Source organism: Aquarana catesbeiana, linkage group LG06, assembly GCF_042186555.1.
Source record: "Aquarana catesbeiana isolate 2022-GZ linkage group LG06, ASM4218655v1, whole genome shotgun sequence".
NCBI classification, from domain to species: Eukaryota; Metazoa; Chordata; class Amphibia; order Anura; family Ranidae; genus Aquarana; species Aquarana catesbeiana.
This window is the reverse complement of record NC_133329.1, coordinates 76098788-76121335: the sequence shown is the minus strand read 5'-3', so window position 1 is coordinate 76121335 and position 22548 is coordinate 76098788. Positions and strand designations below refer to the sequence as shown.

Here is a 22548-nt window from a genome sequence, read left to right as displayed (position 1 = left end):
AATGCAATAGCCGCGGTAGTTTTAAATGTGTTTTTTCCTTCAAAATGTCATTTTGCTGTCAGACTGTTCTAAACACAGGAAACATGCGCCCCTTTACAGGCATACTATAGACACCCCCCAGGTATGAAATTTAAAGGGATATTACACTTTTATTGTTTGACTTTAAGCATTATTAAAATCACTGCTCCTGAAAAAACGGCCGTTTTTAAAACTTTTTTTTGCATTGATTCATGTCCCCTGGGGCAGGACCCAGGTCCCCAAACACTTTTATTGACAATAACTTGCATATTAGCCTTTAAAATTAGCACTTTTGATTATTCATGTTCGTGTCCCATAGACTTTAACGGTGTTCGCGTGTTCGAACGAATTCTTTTCCTGTTCGCATGTTCTGGTGCGAACCGAACAGGGGGGTGTTCGGCTCATCCCTAGTAGTGATATATAGGGGTGCGCCCTCCTTGCGACACAGTGTCGCTAGAAATGTGATAGATCCTCCGAGGACTATCTCTTTTTTCCACACTATGAAGGGTTTTTACCCCTGTCATAAATGTAAGATCTGCCAGATAAACTCCTTCACTGGTAGAAAACGTGAGACCTTTCTATCCTCCCTCACGAATAGGATATATGACATTCAATCCTTTATTACATGTACTACTAAATATGTTGTCTATCTTATCCAGTGCCCATGCTCCAAACAGTACATTGGTCAAACAAAACGTGAGTTGCATGTGCGATTATCGGAGCATATTGCCAACATTAAACGGGGTTACCCAAAGCATAACCTATCTAGGCATTATGCCAAATATCATGATAAGAAACCGGATGGGACCCTTTTTATGGCAATTGACAAAATAAATCCACACTGGAGAGGGACAAATAAGGTCAGATCACTATCTAGGCTTGAGACTAGGTGGATCTTCCACATGAGATCTTTTGTACCCCATGGTTTAAACGTTGACTGGGACATTAATTGTTTTATAAACAACTCTTGATTATTTTAATTTTTGGGATTTTTTAATTGTTCTTTTATGCATATGAGAATATTAATCTTTTATATTGTCTTTGTGGCCTCGGACATTTTAATAGTCTTTTATATGCATTGTACTTAAATATGCTGAGACTTTTGGATTTTATATTAGTATTTTTTACTTATTGCACTTAATATGTGTTTTTTCTTTTTGTTTCATTACGCCTCCTGTCTGCTGTACCCCTTCTTAGTTTGTTGCTGTTTACGGAGATTTATTTTTCCCTATTTATGTTATCCATTTTGGCCACAAGATGGCGTTTCTTCCCCTTTTTCCTTTTCCTTAGATTTTCCTCCGCTTGCTCCTATCTAGTAATGGCCGGCATTTAATACAGCTTGGCCGTTTTCTTGTGCTAAATTTGCTTTGCCATTAGTTAAGATGGCGCCTGTAGTGTATATAATGCCCACACGTGGTGACGCTCGAGCTTGGCCAATCCCCAGACGACGTCCGCTTGTGACGAAACGCGTAGGGAGGAGCCTACGACGTCACCACGTCTGTTCTCGTGTAGGGCTTACACAAACCAGGAAGGCGGAGGCAGTAGACGGAGGCGCAGACTGACTGTTATACGCGATACGCTCATTATTACAACGAGGCTTTGTAAGTGCTATTCCTTTCTAATAAAACATTTGTGCAGACTATATTATGCGATGGATTGTTCTTTTTTTCTTTGAATCCTGAGATATCAACTGTCGCCCATCGGTACCATTAAGCTGAGGTTGTGGGGAGCCCCAAAATTTCCCTGTGCTGTTTTTGACCGCTGTAATGGCGGTCAATGGGATCTGGTAAGCATATTTGATATTCCACCTCGGGTGTGAAGATCCACAGAAGATTCTCCCCACTGCATCCTCATCTTTGTTGTGGCCCTTTCTGGCACTTTATTCCTTGCTGTATCACGGACTTTTCTTTCCTTTTTTTTGGATTTTGGATTCTACTTGTTTATCTATATTTGTCTACAATTAATTCTGGGACACTAGAGTTTGATATCACTTATCTTGCACCATTCTCTTTGATTATTATATGAATTTATTTCACAGGTTATAATTTATGTATTAGCGCCGCATCTTTTTTGTATTATTGTTTATAATATTCTAGATTGGATCTATTCATGGTGGACCAGTGTTATCTGGAATATGTTAGAGCCGTGACAATAGAACCAATAACAATCTCCGATCATGCACCAGTGGTGATGAAGTTTCTTCCGGTATCTGTGAGTCAACGGGAGCGAACATGGCGATTAAATAAGTCATTGTTAGATGACGAGCAGATAGCGGAGGATATATGGAAGAAAATTATAAGTTCTTTTGAAGAAAATACAGCAGGGGAGGTATCAGAACAAATGATATGGGAAGCCCACAAGGCCGTCATTAGGGGGGAGCTGATAGCTCATGGGTCGTGAATTAAGAAAAAGAAAAGGAAGGAGATGGAGGATTTATTAAGAAATATACATGAGTTAGAGATCAAACATAAAAACAGTCTTGACCCTGAGGAAGCTAAACAGCTGGAAACGCTTAGAATAAAACTCTCCACATATCTTGATTGAAGGAATAAGGATAAATAGAGATTCTTCGCACATAGATTTTTTGAACATGGGAATAAATGTGGTAAACTATTAGCCAGGCAATTAAAAAAACAACAAGAAATGTCCCACGTTCATAATATACGAATAGGTAATAAACAGATAATAGACACAAAATCCATAGCTATGGAATATGAGCAGTTCTACAAGGGCCTATATAATATCCAACCAAATTCATCAGGATTATAAGAAGGGATTCAAGTGGAGGAAATTAGAAATTATATTAAAGAATCTGCATTATCACCCCTCACTTTGGAAGTGGTGGAGAGGTTAGAGGAGCAGATTACGGTAGAGGAAATAAAAAATTTACCAATGGGGAAGAGTCCAGGGCCGGATGGTCTAACAAATGCATATTATAAAAAAATTATTAATATCTTGACTATACCAATTTGCAATTATTTTAACCAACTTACAGCTACCAACCCGTTACCCCCAGAAGCTTTGCTGGCTTTTGTGACAGTAATACCAAAACCTGGGAAAGACCCACAATACTGCGCAAACTATAGACCTATCTCCCTTTTGAATTAAGATACCAAATTACTAGCAAAAATTCTAGCAACTAGATTACAGGATAAAGTAATACAGTTGGTACACTCTGATCAAACGGGGCTTATGATGGGACGAGAAACTAAGGATAATACCATCCGGGCCCTTCATGTTCTTCATTGGATACAGAATGGACCTAATAAAACACCAAGGGTAGTGCTATCAATGGATGCCGAAAAGCAGGGCCGGATTCCTCACAAGGCCACCGAGGCCAGGCCTCAGGGCGGCAGTAGTGCGGGGGCGGCGCCGCTCCTGCGGTGACTTCTCGGCCGCCTCTCCCCCCCCCCGCACTAACATAGCCCCTGCAAAGTTTCTTAGTCCTGGCAAGCAGGGGCGAGCAGGGGCGGGCTGGGCCGGGGGCGTGTGACTGTGTCATACTGCGCTGCACTCTGGGAGTTGTAGTCTGGCCTCACTGAAGTTCCTGGCGGTGGGAGGAATTCAGCAGCGCAACAGACTACAACTCCCACCTCCCAGGAGACTCAGAGGCAGCCGGCACGTCACACGTGACCTGAGATGTTGTGAGCTGGGACCGGGCGCTGGCTTGAGGAGAGGCAGAGACAAGAAGTGACTGAGATTTTTCACTCCCTCTGAAGAGGCCCTGCAAGGAGAGTAAGTACCTAGCTGTAACACAGACCCTGACACACCCCCAGCTGACCCCCCACATTCCATGGGCACTGATCAGGCTGCACTGATGATGGGCACTGGTGAGGCAGGCGGCACTGATTAGGCTGCAATTATGGGCACTGTCTGCATGGGTGAGGCGGAACTGATCAGAAGGCACTGATGGGCACTGTCGGCACTGGGGAGGCGGCATCGATGGGCACTGATCAGGCTGCACTTATGAGCACTGTCTGCACTAGTGAGGCTGCATTGATGGGCACTGATGATGGTGAGCCGATTCGGTGGTTTAACCACTTCAGTCCCGGAAGGATTTACCCCCTTCCTGACCAGGCCATTTTTTGCGATACGGCATTGCATCGCTTTAACTGACAATTGCGCGGTCGTGTGATTTTGTACCCAAACAAAATTGACGTCTTTTTTTCCCCACAAATGGAGCTCTCTTTTGGTGGTATTTGGTCACGGTTTTTGTTTTTTGCGCTACAAACAAAAAAAGAGCGAAATTTTGAAAAAAAACAACCAATTCTTTTAACTTTTTGCTATAATAAACATCCCAAAAAATATATATATATTTCTTCATCAGTCTAGGCCAATATGTATTTTTTTTACATATTTTTGGTAAAAAAAAAAAAAAAAAAAGTTATAGCGTCTGCGTCTACAAAATAGGGAATAGATTAGACATTTGTATTATTTTTATTTTTTTCTAGTAATGGCAGTGATCAGCAATTTTTAGCGGGACTGCGACATTGCGGCAGACAGATCGGACACATTTGACACTTTTTTGGGACCAGTGACATTTATACAGCGATCAGAGCTAAAAATAGCCACTGATTAATGTATAAATGTCACTGGCAGGGAAGGGGTTAACACTAGGGGGGCGATCAAGGGGTTAAGTGTTCCCTAGGGAGGTATTTCTAACTTCATCAAAACTGACTGAGCTGTGTGACACAAGTCCAGAGCTCACTGCTGCCTCCATTTTCATGCATTTTTCTGCCATCATTTGCTGCTAATCGCCAGATCTAGGCTGCAGAATTTGGGCAGGAGAAGGGAGGGGGGGAGCTGGGGGGTGCAGGAGTTTTTTATGTGTGTGTGTGTGTGTGTTGCAATTTATGTGTTGCTTTGCACCCTTTGAAATTCCTTCATGTGTTGCTTTTGGGTTTTGTGTTGCGTTCTATGCAACGTTGTGCAGTGTAGTTTGTAGGTGCATTGTGTTGGAGATTTTATTTTTTTACTTTTTGTTATTAGGCATTGTGATGTCATAGTGCTGTAGACTGTCAGCCCAGCTGTTTTGTGGGGTGTAACAATAGGGGCACAGATCAGGGATGTCAGTGTGTTTGTGGCTTAGTGCAAAACAGCTGGACTGTCCTGCAATGCTGCCTGGGATCTGATCTCTATTATTATCATTATTATTTATCATAAAAAATGCAGTACTGGTTAGGATTTGCACTGTGCACTGTATTATTATTATTATTATTATTATTATTATTATAGACATTTTCTGCATTACAGAGTATTTTCAGTCTGTACAATTAAAGCCAGTTATTTTCAGTGTGTGTATGTGTGTGTGTGTGTGTGTGTGTGTGTGTGTGTGGGGGGGGGCGACATTGAAGGACCCGGCCTTGGGGCGGCAAAGGGAGTAAATCCGGGCCTGCCGAAAAGGCTTTTGATAGAGTGAACTGGATATGATGGAAGTACTAAGAGGAACAGGGCGGGGGAACGGATGATGGGGTGGGTATCAGCACTATAAGCTGGACCAAGGGCAAGGGTAAAAGTTAATGGGACCCTATCAGGAGGTCTGGATATACGAAATGGTACAAGGCAAGGGTGTCCACTGTCCCCAATATTATTTGCCCTTGTGTTAGAATCCTTCCTATGCTAAATAAGGGAAAACAAAGGAATAAGGGGAGTAGAAATAGGACCTAGAGAGTACAAAGTATCAGCTTATGCTGACGATTTGTTATTTTTCCTTTCAAAACCACAAGAATCCATTAAAGAAGTGATGCAGGAGGTGACAAAATATGAGAAATTATCAAACTTTAAAATAAATTTGGAGAAATCGGTATTACTACCCTGTCATATGCCATTATCATTAACTACATCTCTGCAAAACAAATACCCGTTTACCTGGAACAGGAAATCTTTGTTTTATTTGGGAGTACATATATCTTCGGATGTAAAACTACTATATGAACAAAATTATAGTCCCCTACTTGCCAAAATAATAGAGGCTCTGCACAGCTGGAAAGGACATATGTTAACAATGTTTAGGAGGATCAACACCCTTAAAATGAACATAATACCTAGATTATTATATATATATACTGTACACAGTACCCATACCACTCCCCCAAGTATTTTTTAAAAAGGTACGTAAAGAATTCCTATCCTTCATATGGAAGAATGGAAGAGCTAGAACAGCATATAACATCTTACGCAGAAGGAAAGAGGAGGGAGGAGTAGGGTTGTCAGGCATTGTAATGTATTACAGGACAATGACTCTGGTACGCATACTAAACTGGTGTCATGACTCTGAAAACAAAGCATGGGTGTTGATTGAAAAAAACAATGCAGAAAGGGATTTAGCGGGAGCACCATGGATACCAGCCAAGGACATGGGACTATCTAAATGGACATCTCCATTAACTCGAAACACACTGGCAGTATGGGATAGAATGAATGAAACGGGTAAATATGCTCCTAAAATATCTCCTTTAGCCCCATTGGGGGGTCATCCATGGTTCCCCCCTTGGAGAAGAAAAGGGAGTGCTAGGTCCATGGGAATCAGGAGGGAACGCAATGTGTTTAAGATATGCCCCCCTAGGCACTCTTATGTCCCAAGTAGAACTGATATCATTACAAGGAGACATGAAGATGGCAGGATGGAGATATAACCAAATGTGAAACTTTAAAAAAAAAATAGAACACCAAATAAGGCCCCAAAATATGTTAACCGCATTTGAGAAGATGTGTATGAAGATATCAGAACCCAATCATTTATTGTCACAGATGTATAAACTAATACTTAGCCTCAGTTCACACCAGAGGCGGCACGACTTGCAGGTCGCCTCACCGAGGCGACCTGCACACGACTGCCGGGGCGACTTGCAAGACGACTTCTGTATAGAAGTCTATGCAAGTCGCCCCCAAAGTAGTACAGGAACCTTTCTTCTAAGTCGGAGCGACTTGCGTCGCTCCGATTAGAACGGTTCCATTGTACAGAACGGGAGGCGACTTGTCAGGCGGCTAGGTCACCTGACAAGTCGCCCCCGTGTGAACCGGCTCTTAGTGAACAAGAAACTACAACACCATATTTTATTAAAGAGTGGGAAAATAAACTAAACTGTATATTTACCCCATCACAAAGAAAAAAAATAATAGAAGTAACACACTCATCATCTGTAAGCTCATCTATTCAGGAAATATCATACAAATTTTTGACTAGATGGTACACAACCCCGGTGCGATTAGCACAGATATATCCAAATGCAGATAATCGTTGCTGGAGGGGATGTAAAGATAGGGGTACATATCTTCATATTTGGTGGACATGTCCTAAGATCAAGGTATTTTGGGAAGAAATAGCCCCATTCATAAACGAGGGGAGGATTTATCCCCCCCTATCACCCCCCCCCCCTTTTTTTTTCCACACATAACAGGTCAATAATATATATAGAGCACTAATATTTGAATAATTTAAATAAGTTTTATAACACTTTCATAAAATTGGAGTTTTTTTTTTTTTTTTCACGTGTAATAAGTTAATGACACAAATAGAGCACAGCATTTGAAAGAAGGTCTTTTCCCTTCTTTTCAATTTTTTTTCCCCTCTCCTTTAACACATATTAAGTCAAAAATGTATACAGAGTATAATATTGGAAGATCTTAAATTATTTTTATAGCACTCTTATAAAACAGTTTTTTTTTTTTTTCCTTTCTTCTCTTATTTAGGGTATGGGGGAGGGGGCGTTGAGGGAACCATCCCTGTTGTTGGCGTGCATATATAAACCAAGATATTGAATATTGTCCTCTGTCTTGGGGAGATGAGCCATGTAAATGTTTATTGTAATAAGAGAAAAATGTTTAATAAAGAATGAATTATAAAAAAAAAAAAAAAATACATAAACTAACATGGAGAGGAGAGTTAACAGGCAGAGAAAAGTAAAAGCTCAAAACAGCTCAAACGCCTGTAGGAGCAGCTTCTTTGCGCTGCAGTGTGCATGAGGCCTAATAGTGTGCCATTGTCTGTGGATGAGGGCCCTGGCTGCACAGATAAAGAATCAAACCAGGAAAGACTGAGAGGATAACAAAGGCTGGGGTGAATGTTATGATGGAGGAAGTTACATGATTTTGGACCTGGACAATTTTGTTCCAGAAATGTTGCAGAAGGGAGCACTCCCACCAAATATCGGAAAGGGTGCCAACCTCATTATTGCAACGCTAATATAGATCTGAGTTATCTAAATATATAAGGTGTAATCTGTGACAAAATCAGTACCCAAGGGGTCACCAAGTTTCTTGGGCTGAGCTGTCCATACAAAGTTTATGGCTAAAGGAGAAACACTTGCCTGCATCCTCTTGTGTAAGTGTAATGTGTAGTTAGTTTTCCCATCCCTTGAGGAAAAATAAGAGTTCTGAGCGAGCGTGTGATAGTAAAATCCCATAAAAGAAGGAAATAGGATAGTTAGGAGGTAACCCGATTGAAACATCTGTTACCCGATTGAAGTTGAAGGACTACGTAGTTGTTGACTAGACAGGGATCTGTCAAGATGTGAAAGTTATTAAAATCAGTAAGGGGACAGTTAAAGGGGAGTTCCACCCACTTTTACTACTTTATCTTAAAGGAATGACAACCACTCGATTTTGGATGTATATTTTTTTTCCCTCCTTCCTACTTACCTTTTATGAAGTACCTTGTGTACTTCCGCCCCAGCTTCATCGTGGCCCAGTGAGTCATGTCCTCTTCTCCCCCGATGCCTTCTGGGACGTTTGTGTGTCCCGGACGAAGACGGGGCCATTCAGAAAGCGCTGCGCGACTCGCGCATGCACAGTAGCAAACCGGCAGGGCAGGTGCAGCTGGCTTCTGCTCTCAGCCACACACTCTGAACGGGAGCCAGCTGTCAATCAGGCAGTTGGGTGGATCACAACAATATTGTTGGAATCCTTCTGGAACTCGGAGATGCTCTGTGATGGGCTAAAGCCTGCTGTCAGCTGACTTTGAGTCACAGGAGAGCACAAGTAAGTGCACTCCTGCGACCCAGAAGAGAAGTATGGCCAAAAAAGCTTTGACCATACTTCTCTTTTACCTAAAAAATGCCTAAACTGAGTATTCGATGGAAGTGTGAGCTGGGCCTGGAACATTATATCCTCTACCTGATCATGAAGCTACCTGAAAGCTTCAAAAGGAGGAAGCTACTTGCCACTTTTACAGGTAAATATCATGATTAAAATATAATAAATGCACACAGAATCTTATGGGAAGATTCTTAATGAAATAAATGGTCTGGCGACAAGATCTCTTTTATTGCTTAAAGTAGAATCCAAACTATTTTTTTTGGATCCCCTCCACCACTGTATGAAAAAAAAAAACTCTACATTTTTTTAGCTGACTCCAGCACCGTCCCCGGCTTCCTCAGCTGTCCAGCACTGGCAGTCTTCTTCAGACAGAATGACAGTCATGCCATTCTGCCCATTTCCTGTAAGCCCTTCCTGTTGTTTAGACTCCCCCTAGAGCAGCCAAGGTTCCATGAAACCATAGGGTTCATCCAGCGTTTGTTAGGGGTTCCTTGAGTTGTGGCTGATTTACCTACCATTTGATGGTGCCAGCATAGTTCCAGAACCAGAGCCACTTGGTAAAGCCAGAAGAAAAATCTTCTTAGCTGTCTGTAGGGTGATATTCTGAGCACCACTGCAAGGGTTGTATTCTTCCTACTGACCACCAACATAAAAGACAGTTTTACCATTGACCTTTGGTGAATTGGTTTTGGTAAGGGTTGTCCGAGAACTTAAATTTATTTTAGGGGTCCTCTAGAGCAGGGATATGCAATTAGCGGACCTCCAGCTGTTGTAGGATTACAAGTCCCATGAAGCATAGCAAGACTCTGACAGCCACAAGCATGACACCCAGAGACAGAGGCATGATGGGACTTGTAGTTTTGCAACAGCTGGAGGTCCACTAATTGCATATCCCTGCTCTAGAGCAAAAGGAAAAGGGTTGGAAAAAGCTGCTCTAGAGGGTGCACCATCATGCAGGGGTCCCTTCATCAGGCAAAGTGATAGTCACTTATTGCAGAAAATTAAGGTGTGCTTTAGGGATCTAGAGAAAGGTAGGACAGTTTTCTTATTTATACAAGCAGTGCAGTAACAGAGGGAGGATGGGGTGTAATAAAAGAACATACCTGGAGAAATATTTGGTTTAAAATTAGTTTATTTGCTTACATTTTTAAATATACAGTAAGTCATTTAAATGCCAAAAAGTACATGGACGAAAACAATAAACTGGGAAACATTCAGTTATGATTGTGTTGGTCACATTTATTTCCAGAATATTTCTTTCCTTGCCCCGACACTAAGGATAAATTCTAGATGACCCAATGAGTGAAATCATTCAACAATCTTAATATTATACAAAGAGAACATTTTAAAAGATTTTAGTCATTACCTTGATTGTAATTGATAAAATCTTTTTTTCTGTGTTTCTATATTGATTAATAAAGAACAATTTTTTTTTTTGCATCATTAAGATTGTAGAACAAATTCACTCATTTGGTCATTCAGAATATATCTTTAGTGTCGGGGCAATGAGAAAAACACTTTGATATTGAATTTAGAACAGTCTGTCTTTTAAGGGACTTGGGGTGACATCGGGTTTTATATTATTGGTACAAATGGTTTGAACCACCACAACCCTGAAAATCAATAGGTTATTGTCAAGTTTGTATGTAGCACAAAAAAAATCTAAATTGCTAGTGGAAAGGAAAGCCTTGGTACATTTTTAACCAACAGGAAGGTTCAGGAGTTAGAATAGATGAAAATAAGCCCAGTGTTTTCCTGAAAACGTAAAATGTCATATATACTTTCCATATACCTATTTATTTTTTCTATAATTTGCTTGACTTGACATGTCCACTCTTGTGACTTTTGGACTCTTGTGGTTCACTTTGAGATTACTTGCAAAGATCAACATTTTTAACAATGATTATACAATTCAGTTTTGAGTTAAAAGGAAGCAACTAAAGTAACTTAGCAAGGTTAGCAGAAATCTTACTATATTCTATGGCTAACAATTGCACTAAAAGTAACATTCACAAGATTATATGACTAAGCAATAATCATCTTAAAATATATCTATGAGCAAAAAAATGTATATATAATTGAGAATAAGCTCAGTGTTTAGCAAGGTTAGCAGAAATCTTACTATGTCAAACATTATACATACTTTACATACAGTCAGCTCCATAAATATCGGGACATTGACACAATTCTAATCTTTTTGGCTCTATACACCACCACAATGGATTTGAAATGAAACGAACAAGATGTGCTTTAACTGTAGACTTTCAGCTTTAATTTAAGGGTATTTACATCCAAATCAGGTGAACGGTGTAGGAATTACAACAGTTTGTATATGTGCCTCCCACTTTTTAAGGGACCAAAAGTAATGGGACAATTGGCTGCTCAGCTGTTCCATGGCCAGGTGTGTGTTATTACCTCATTATCCCATTTACAAGGAGCAGATAAAAGGTCCAGAGTTCATTTCAATTGTGCTAATTGCATTTGGAATCTGTTGCTGTCAACTCTCAATATGAGATAAAAAGAGCTGTCACTATCAGTAAAGCAAGCCATCATTAGGCTGAAAAAACAAAACAAACCCATCAGAGAGATAGCAAAAACATTAGGTGTGGCTAAATCAACTGTTTAGAACATCTTTAAAAAGAAAGAATGCACTGGTGAGCTCAGCAACACCAAAAGACCCGGAAGACCATAGAAAACAACTGTGGTGGATGACCGAAGAATTCTTTCCCTGGTGAAGAAAACACCCTTCACAATAGTTGGCCAGATCAAGCACACTCTCCAGGAGGTAGGTGTATGTGTGTCAAAGTCAACAATCAAGAGAAAACATCACCAGAGTGAATACAGAGGGTTCACCACAAGATGTAAACCATTGGTGAGCCTCAAAAACAGGAAGGCCAGATTAGAGTTTGCCAAACAACATCTAAAAAAGCCTTCACAGTTCTGGAACAACATCCTATGGACAGATAAGACCAAGATCAACTTGTACCAGAGTGATGGGAAGAGAAGAGTATGGAGAAGGAAAGGAACTGCTCATGATCCAAAGCATACCACCTCATCAGTGAAGCATGGTGGTGGCAGTGCCATGGTGTGGGCATGTAGGGCTGCCAATGGAACTGGTTCTCTTGTATTTATTGATGATGTGACTGCTGACAAAAGCAGCAGGATGAATTCTGAAGTGTTTCAGGCAATATTATCTGCTCATATTCAGCAAAATGCTTCAGAACTCATTGGACGGCGCTTCACAGTACAGATGGACAATGACCCGAAGCATACTGGGAAAGCAACCAAAGAGTTTTTTAAGGGAAAGAAGTGGAATGTTATGCAATGGCCAAGTCAATCACCTGACCTGAATCTGATTGAGCATGCATTTCACTTGCTGAAGACAAAACTGAAGGGAAAATGCCCAAAGAACAAGCAGGAACTGAAGACAGTTGCAGTAGAGGCCTGGCAGAGCATCACCAGAGATGAAACCCAGCATTTAGTGATGTCTATGTGTTCCAGACTTCAGGCTGTAATTGACTGCAAAGGATTTGCAACCAAGTATTAAAAAGTGAAAGTTTGATGGATGATTGTTATTCTGTCCCATTACTTTTGGTCCCTTAAAGTGGGAGGCACATTACAAACTGTTGTAATTCCTACACCGTTCACCTGATTTGGATGTAAATACCCTCCAATTAAAGATGAAAGTCTACAGTTAAAGCACATCTTGTTCGTTTCATTTCAAATCCATTGTGGTGGTGTATAGAGCCAAAAAGATTAGAATTGTGTCAATGTCCCAATATTTATGGACCTGACTATATACTTATATATTTTTTTTATATTTTGCTTGACTTGAAATGTCCATTCTTGTGACAGGTTCACTTTAAAGCCCTGTACACACGCGCCAGATGTTGGCCAACATCGGCCAGTTCAATAAAAAAACAGCCGATATTCAGCCCATGTGTGTGTATGGCAGCCGGTCTGATAGAAGCCGAGTGATGGGCCGGCTTCTGATGGACAAGCATGCTGGAAAACCAGCAGTCTACTGGCTCCTAATCAATGCTACCAGCCAATGTCTGAGAGCGCTGACCGGAGTGTTCTGGCCCGGGGGGGCGTCCCCCTGTCAGAACACAATTGCTCAGTGGAGGAGATCACTGCACTGACATCAGATTGTTGGTACAGCGGCTCCGACTAGAGCTCACAGTTTTTTTTTGCTAAACCCATTGAGTTGAATGGAAAAAAGCGAATAGTGTGTACCTGGCTTTAGATTACTTGCAAAGATCAATGTTTTCAGTAATGATTAACCGGATGCTGAACGTCCTATGTACATTTACTGCAGGACGGCGGCTCCTGTGCGCAGAATTAGGTACAGGAGACAGCGGGAGCCAATCAGTGGATCTAGCGGACTCAGTGTCTGCTGGAACCCGTTGATAATTCCCAACAGAGGCAAATCGCCATTCTGTTAGGGAAGACAGAGATCCTGTGTTTCTACTAAGCAGGGACACAGATCTCTGTCTTCTCACTGTTAAAGCACCTCCCCCACACAGTTAGAAGGCACTCCCTAGGAACACATTTAACCCTTTGATCACCCCTAATGTTAACCCCTTCCCAGCCAGTGTTATATGTGCAGTGACAGTGCATATTTTTTTAGCACTGATCACTATATGGCGTCACCCATTCCCAAAAGTGTCACTTATTGTCCGATTTGTCCGCAGCAATGTCGAAGTCCCGCTATAAGTCGCTGATCTAGTAATAGTAAAAAAATTTTAAAATTCCAATAAAAATATCCCATAGTTTGTAGGCGCGATAACTTTTGCGCAAACCAATCAATATACGCTTATAGGGATTTTTTTTTTTTTTTTTAACCAAAAACATGTAGCATAATACATGTTGGCCTAAATCGATGAAGAAATTTGTTTTTTTGCGTTTTTTTATTGGATATGTTTTATAGCAGAAAGTAAAAAATATTGTTTTTTTTTTTTTTAAATTATCAGTCTTTTTTTGTTTATAGCGCAAAAAAAAAAAACCACAGATGTTCAAATATCACCAAAAGAAAGCTCTATTTGTGGGAAAAACAGGACATCCATTTTATTTGGGTACGTCACATGACCGTACAATTGTCAGTTGAAATAACGCAGTGCCGTATCGCAAAAAATGGCCTGGTCAGGAAGAGGGTAAAACCTTCCGGAGCTGAAGTGGTTAAACAATTTCGGTTTTAGCTTAAAAGGAAACAACCAAAATCAGAAAATGTTACTATATCCTATGGCTAACAATTACACTAAAAGTAAGATTCACAAGATTATATGACTAAGCAATAACCAAAATACTGTATATACTATATATTTTTTTGTTTTGTTTTTTATTAGTATGTTTCTGCATGTATGGGTTTCTTTTCAGATGCACATATAAAGTGTATGTGGGCAGATTAAAAAACATATATATGCAGCACATCTCTGCAATACATGCACATTAACCCAGGTTTTATCCCTTCAGGCCCCTTTCACACTGGGGCGGTTTGCAGGAGCTATTGCGCTAAAAATAGTGCCTGCAAACCGACCCGAAACAGCCACTGCTGTGTCTCCAGTGTGAATGCCCCGAGGGCTTTCACACTGGAGCGGTGCGTTAGCAGGACGGGAAAAAAAGTCCTCCTAGCCGCATATTCGGAGCGGTAAAGGAGCGGTGTATACACCGCTCTTTCACCGCTCCTGCCCATTGAAATCAATGGGACGGCGCAGCTTTACTGCCAGCAAAGCGCCTGTGCAGAGGCACTTTGCGGTGGTTTTTAACCCTTTCTCAGCCGTTAGCGGTGGTGAAACCGCCCCACTAGCGGCCGAATACTGACTATTGTTAGCAGCGCTTTACCGCCGACGTCGCCCCCGCCCCAGTGTGAAAGGGGCCATAAAGTCCCAGCAAGCAGAGACAAATATCTGTTGATCTGCCAGAAGCGCACTTAAAGAGGAAGTAAAGCCTCTTAAAAAAATAAATAAATAAATACACCCTGCAAGGCAAAGGCATAATGAGCTAGTATGCATAGCACAGATACAGGCAGTTCCCGAGTTATGAACGGCCTCAATGCCGGCCGCTTGTGCTCCACGCTGGTCCTGGATACCTCCGAGCAGCTATCTTGCCCCGTTGGACACATCCCACACTGCATGGCCAGAGGAGCCAGGAACATCCCACATCCCTGCACAGGCGCAAGTTACACTTACAAATGCAGTGTTTCCGACTTATGCAGCGTACACACGAGCGGACTTTCTATCGGACTTGTCCGATGGACCGTGTCCGGCGGACAATCCGACCGTGTGTGGGCATCATCGGACCTTCAGTGTCGTTGAAAGTCCGTCGGAAAGTCGGCCTGTGTGTACGCATTACACACAAATTGCACTTGCGAACAAACCTACAGTCCTTATTGTGTTCGTAACTCGGGGACTGCCTGTAAGTGAATCCTGATTGGTTCCTGTGATTTACTGCACATTACACATCATCATTGTGGTCTGCACAATTAAATAAGATGACGTGTGTTGGCCCTAATGTTACATCAGGTTATGGAGTACAGTCATAATTTTAAGATTGTATGTGGTTGAAACTGATCATTTTATCTCATCAGTAGTCTCTAAACATAAATAAAATGTAACCAAAATAGACAGAATCCTGCGAGCCACCTTGAACTAATTGCCTAAAGATTATCACTAATCAGCTGCATGCGTAGAACACGTCTCATATAGCGTGCTAACAACCAGATAGATAGAAAAATACGCTGCGCTAGAAGTGTGCTGTATTATGCTATGTAATAAAAAATGTGTGTGTCTCCAAACTAAAACACATAAAAATATTTAAATATGTGCCCTACTACTATATGTGCCCTAATACTTGGTACTTGATTTAGTAGGGCACATATTTAAATATTTTTATGTGTTTAAGTTTGGAGACACACACATTTTTTATTACATAGCATAATACAGCACACTTCTAGCGCAGCGTATTTTTCTATTTATAAATAAAATGTATTTGTTTCCTGATACTGAGATTTCAGATGCATTTTGGTATCTACCGTAATTCATATCAGACAGGTTGTGGGATTAAAGTAACTCTAAACTCAGGTTTAAAAATATATTATATTCCCCAACACTGTGCAGTTACTACCCCCTTCACTTACTACTTGACTTTCTTGAAGTGTGAATAACTAAAAATAGTTGGAAAGACTTATTTAATCTCCAGATGAAGCCAAGCCATATTGCAGGAACTTGGGCCTGGAACTATCTACTGATTCTTCCCCAACTATCTTACTTCCTTTTCTTTATTACTGCATCTTACCTCTCCCCACACTTCTTAATAAACTTATTCCAACACCATTCCTCCTATTCTTTACCTTTAATTTGTATAATTCTTGTTTTCTGTACTCACTTATTATGATATAAACGTTTATGATATATTGTGTGTTACTTTTCATACCATAATCACCTATGTGATACATTACAATTGCCTGTTACCTTATATATACAAGAATGTTATTATCTTTCTTTGTAAACCTGAACTATATTTAACTCAAAACAATAAAATATTTTAAAAGGAAAAATATATTATATTAAGAATGTATTATTAACTCAAAAATGACTTTCTATTGCTGTCAGACTCCTCAAAATCTGACTCCCTGTAAGAGGGAAGCTATGGTCGTTTTTCATGATCCAACTGTATGTAGGAATGTGGCCACCCTCTCTTTCTCACTCCTGTGATGGACTTCGGACTATGGGATGTGCAGTGTACATGACTACAACTAACATACACTGCTCGTTCCAAAGAAACAGAAGTGAGGGTAAAAAGGGGAGGGTTGGGAGCTCACGTAGGATGTTACAGAGAGGCAGAAAAAGACAGTATGAAACAATTTTATAAAAAATAGATTGCAGGACCCTTAAGTAGTAGACCTGTATGGATTATCTTTCAAAAAAATGCATATATTGTTTTGTGTCATTTTTAAGCTAAGCCCCTCTGGTAAACTGAATAGGTGATCTGACACTGGAGAGCCCAGCACTAAGAATACATTGTTACAGTAAAACCTTGGTTTGAGAGCGTTTTGCAAAACAAGCTAATTTTGTTTATAAACCTTGACTTGATATACAAGCGATGTCTTGATATACAAGTAGCGTCATGTCACAACTGTGTATAAAAGAGAAGAGAGGCGCCTCTAATGCCGTGTACACACGGCTGGACTTTTCAACCGGACTGGTCTGACGGAAAGAATCCGTCAGACAATTCGACCGTGTGTGGGCTTCATCAGACCTTCAGCTGAACTTTTCTGTCGAAAATCAGACGGACTTTAGATTTGGAACATGTTTCAAATCTTTCCGACGGACTTGAGTATATTATTCTTATGGTGGAATCTTCAAACATAAAGAAAGCAGCATGGAGGGGCTCAGTGAAGGTGGTGGTGAAGGTGTGGAGATGTCTGATGGGGTCAGCCTCATATTCCAGATAAATCCCAACTGTCTTTAGAGAAGAGTTGGAGTCTATTTTTATGCCTACGTTATGTGTAGACAAGTCCGATTCGACGGAAGTCCGTCGAAAGTCCGTCAAAGTCCGGTGTAATTCAGTCCGTTGAAAGTCCGGTCGTGTGTACACGGCATAAGTATAGCAATATGGTTACATTTACAACATTTAGCAACATTTTACAACATTTAGCAACATATTGCTACCTTTAGAGACGCCTCTCTTCTCTTTTATACTCTGGAGCTCCTGATGGATTTTGCTTCTAATCCCCTTGTGGAGGCTTCCATTTGTGAATGGACATTTTATGGTTACACAATCACATTGCTATAATCTTTTTATATGGACTATAAACTGAAGGACTTATGAATAAATGGTTGTGGAACAAATCATCTGATTTTCCTTTATTTCTTATGGGGAAATTTGCTTTGATATACAAGTGCTTTGGATTACAAGCATGTTTCTGGAACAAATTATGCTCGCAATCCAAGTTTTTACCGTACTATATTATTCTTATGGTAGAATCTTCAAACACAAAGAAAGCAGCATGGAGGGGCTCAGTGAAGGTGGTGGTGAAGGTGTGGAGATGTCTGATGGGGTCACACAGCTGGTAGAAGGACAGACGGCCAGCCTCGTACTCCAGATAAATCCCAACTGTCTTTATAGAAGAGTTGGAGTCTATTTTCTTGCCTATGTTTTTGTGCCAGGAAAAGAGAGTGTCTCTTTGGGTCAGACTCCATGATTTGTCATTATAACCTATAAAAGATTCATTTCCTGCAATCTTCCTCTCCATGCTTTGAGCAGCCACCCCTATCAGCCAGTCCTTCGCTCCGCTCACATCCACCTCCCAATAATGTCTCCCTGATGAGAAGCTCTGTGTACTTATTACCTGATTGGATTTAAATCTCTCTGGAACATCCGGTCTATTCTCTGATTTATATGTGTAAGTAGCTGATTTCAGATCCTGTGATATAATAATGCGATTATTGGCTGTTTTTATATCCAGTAAAATGTCTGATTTCTCCATCACTGTGAATTGTCTCTTTATCCTCATACCTTTCAGACTGTCAGTAAAGTGGAGAAGTCCTCTCTGTAGCATCTGTGAGATCATTCCTTCATCCAGACATCCGGCATCTCTTACATCACCACTCCTAGGAATGATGTCATCACTGATCATTTTTTTCTTTAGCACAGTTAATGGATCTGTGATGTTACATACGACCTCCATTTCATTAATCTTCCTGGACAGCTCATTCTTCTGTGTCTCCAGCTTCTGGATCATATCACAGACTGACTGGGAGATCTTCTCCTCCTGTCTGGAGACCTCAGTCAGGACTCTCTTCTCTACATCATCCAGATCTCTCCTGATGTCTCTAAACAGCTCAGTGACTCTCCTGGTGACATCAGCTGCTTTTCTTTTCTCTGTTGTCCTGTGATTTCCCAGATTCCTTATTCTCTTCTCAGTCTCTTGTTTGTGATTGTTCAGTTCCTCGGTAACATCTTTAAGTTTCTCTTTCTTCTTCTCAGAGGCCACATTCAGAAGCTCCACCCGGTGTCCTCTATGTTCTCCAGCCACCCAGCAGGACATACAGATACAGGCACTGTCCTCTGTGCAGTAATATTTCAGGATCTCTTTGTGTATGGAGCATTTTCTGTTTTCAAATGTTGTGGTGGGATCAGTTAATATGTGAACCGCTGACTTGTTGTGATTACTTAAGTGCTTTTCACAAAATGAGGCCTCACATAGCAGACATGATTTAGTAGCTGGTACAAAAGGATTACAGTAAGTACAGGAGACTTCTCTTTCCTTCTGATAAGGAGATCTGAACTTATCCATGATGTTACACAACTTCTTGTTCTTCCCAAGCAGAGGGCGCTCTGTATACTGTGGACAGGAGTGATTGGTAGACCCCCTCTTCTGTGTATCCAACACAGTCACTATACAGGGAAAAAAAAAACTTTTGCTACAACTCGGTACAGGAGAGAAGCTGGGAGCGTCTGATCTCTCCAGTACACGGAGATGAATGTGAAAATATTTCTATAAGGAAGTGAGCATCAGATAAAATAAGATCCTCCCTGTTCACTTAACCCTCTATTTTGTCTGGCTTGATAAAGCGACTCTATTAGTTGAGGAAGGTTTCTACAGTATATTAAAGTGTATGTAACTAACTAACAAAAAAAAGATATATCACGTGTTACTTTGACTTTTATAGATTATCACAGTATATGTGCCTTCTTATTCCTGTGTAGAAGTGCAGTGCAGTGTTAAAGCAGTATTAAATGCTCAGCGTTTTTAGTTCAACACACTGAGCACAGTAAAATAAACATTCCCTGGTAAACTTTTTGTGAAATATTCTTACCCCAGCACTTGCAATTTACAACTTTCAGTGCTGTTGGCTCCTGCTCTCTCGGTGCTGCTTCCCTGAACTTGTGGTCTTCACAGGAAAGAATTCACAGTGGACAGTGAAGTCTGGAGCCAGTGTGTTATCTTGGAGAAGGGAAGGGGAATGAGGAGGAGGGAGGAGTAGGGGGGAGTGCCTTGCCATCCTAATGTAGCGGTACCCCTGTAGGAGCCTGCAGTATTAAAAGTTCCTTAGGTCTTTTCCCAGAATTACCCCGCAGCCAGCCATTCACTCCTTTGGTTCACTGAAAAGTCTAGGGATATGCTTTTCTGATGCTTTATTGTAGAACTTGAACTTGGATAGAATTATGCCGAGTACACACGAGCGGACTTTACGGCAGACTTTGCTCGGCGGACTTTTCGACATACTTTACGACGGACTTTCTGAATGAACGGACTTGCCTACACACAATCCACCAAAGTCCGTCGAATTCGTACGTGATGACGTACGACCGGACTAAAACAAGGAAGTTCATAGCCAGTAGCCAATAGCTGTCCTAGCGTGGCTTTTTTGTCCGTCGAACTAGCATACAGACGAGCAGACTTTTCGAACGGACTCGATTTCGACGGATTGATTTAAAACATGTTTCAAATCTAAGTCCGTCCAACTTTTGAGAAAACAAAGTCTGCTGGAGCCCACACACGATCGAATTGTCCGACGAAATCCAGTACGCCGGACCAAGTCTGCCATAAAGTCCGCTCGTGTGTACGCGGCATTAGGGTAACTGCGGGATACCTTTAGTAGCAATTTGAGGACACGAAACTTTCTTCTTTGGAACTAGCATAAGTAGATGGTGGACACCAAGCTTTGTAATAGCAACTTGAGGATATTGATCCTCCTCCTTCAAAATTGAGCAGGAGCTAATGGGCTGATCTCTTCAGGACACCAGAGACAATGCCCCCTTTGAACACAGCTGACTCAATAGCACCCAGGGCCAGATTAAGAGCATCATGGGCCTGGGGCTGAGGATTTCGGTGGGCCTTTTTATGGACATTTTCAGCTTTCAGCACGGTCACACTTTGAATGACAATTACATAGTCATACAACACTGTACCCATATGACATTTTTGTCATTTTTAATGTCAATTAAGAGCACTAAGTGTCATTTCTGCCCGCTGCTTTATCATGAACATCATGATAAAGAACATCAACATGACTCACTTCTGACAAGTTTTCCTGACACCAAGTAAAAAATGGTGACAGAAGTGATTCATGTTGACATCAGAGGAATAAAGCAGTGGGCAGAAATGACACTTAGTACTCTTAAGTGACATATGTACACACTATAGAGGGATATGCTTTGTTCATATCTCATATCTGAGGTTTACAACCGCTTTAAGGTCCCGTTAATACCTGAGCTATTTGAAGCTCCACCAAAAGTGTTTTAACGCTTAACACTAGTATTGTCATTATACTGAATGGTGCCCATTCACATCTGAGTGTAGTGCCGCTTGAAGACAGCAGCTCAAAAATTAGATGAGCTTCTTCTAGATCAGAGTCGACTGTTTTTGCCCCAGTAGACTTCAATGGGAGGGTCTGAAAGGCAGGTGTTTTTATCTGGTAACTTTCAATTGCCTAAAAAGTATTATAAAAAAAAAAAAAAAAAGCTAGAAACTCATGCAAAAAAGTCCAAAAACCTACCCAAAAATGGCCGAAGATGTTCACCTGAAAAATGACCACAGACCAGAGATACAATGTATCAAGAATAAAAAGACACCAACAAGGGACCACCTGCAGCAATGGCGGAACTACCAGGGACATAAGGGTTTTGCAGAAAAAAAAGGGTTGCTCTTGTGACTGGGCCCTGGCAGTTCGCCCACTGTGGAGGGACCCCAAGATGGCAGAGTTCAGTTCACACTGCTGCGACCCAAAGTCATGTGACTTTCTTGCAACTTTTATGATTGAAAATTGCAGTCTACGGCACTCAAATCGCACCAAGATCCCATAAAATTACTGGAATTACTGTCCCCATGCCTTGAGTCACATTGATTAAGACTGCACCCACTGAAATGAATGTGTTTTGATTTTTGTCATTTTTTTTTCTTTTACAGAAATATACCTTTTTTTTGGTGGTATTTAAACACCACTGGGGTTTTTATTTTTTGCTAAGCATGAAAAAAAGACAGACATTTAAAAAAATAATAATGTTTTTCTTAGTTTGTTATAATATTTTGCCATAAGTAATTTTTCTTCTTCACTGATGTGCACTGATGATGCTACACTGATAGGTGGCACTGATGAGGCAGCACTGATAGGCACTGATGGGCACCAATTAGGCAGCACTGATAAGGTGGCGCTGATGAGGCTGCACTGATATGCAGAACTGATGGGCTATGATGAGCTGCACTGATAGGCAGCACTGATGGGCAATGATAGCTGGCACTGATGAGCTACACTAATGGGCACTGATAGGCGGCACTGACATCCAGCACTTATGGGCACTGCTAAGGTGGAACTGATGAGGCAGCACTATTATGTGGCACTGATGGGCAGTTATAGGCAGCACTGATGGGTGGCACTAACACTGATAGGTGGCACTGATGAGCTGCACTGATAGGCAGCACTGATGGTCAATGATAGGTGGCACTGATGAACTGCACTAATGGGCAATGATGGGCAGCACTGATGGGCT

At 41.1% G+C, this 22548-nt stretch overlaps 1 protein-coding gene across 1 annotated transcript; it reads right to left on the bottom strand.

The window, feature by feature from the left end:
• Nucleotides 1-17995: 17995 nt before the first annotated feature.
• Nucleotides 17996-19413, bottom strand: LOC141147627 (E3 ubiquitin-protein ligase TRIM39-like). The gene has a single exon (XM_073634857.1). It carries the CDS (start codon nt 19349-19351, stop codon nt 18017-18019), a length of 1335 nt encoding a protein of 444 aa, XP_073490958.1. The 5' UTR covers nt 19352-19413; the 3' UTR covers nt 17996-18016.
• Between the last annotated feature and the right edge of the window lie 3135 nt (nt 19414-22548).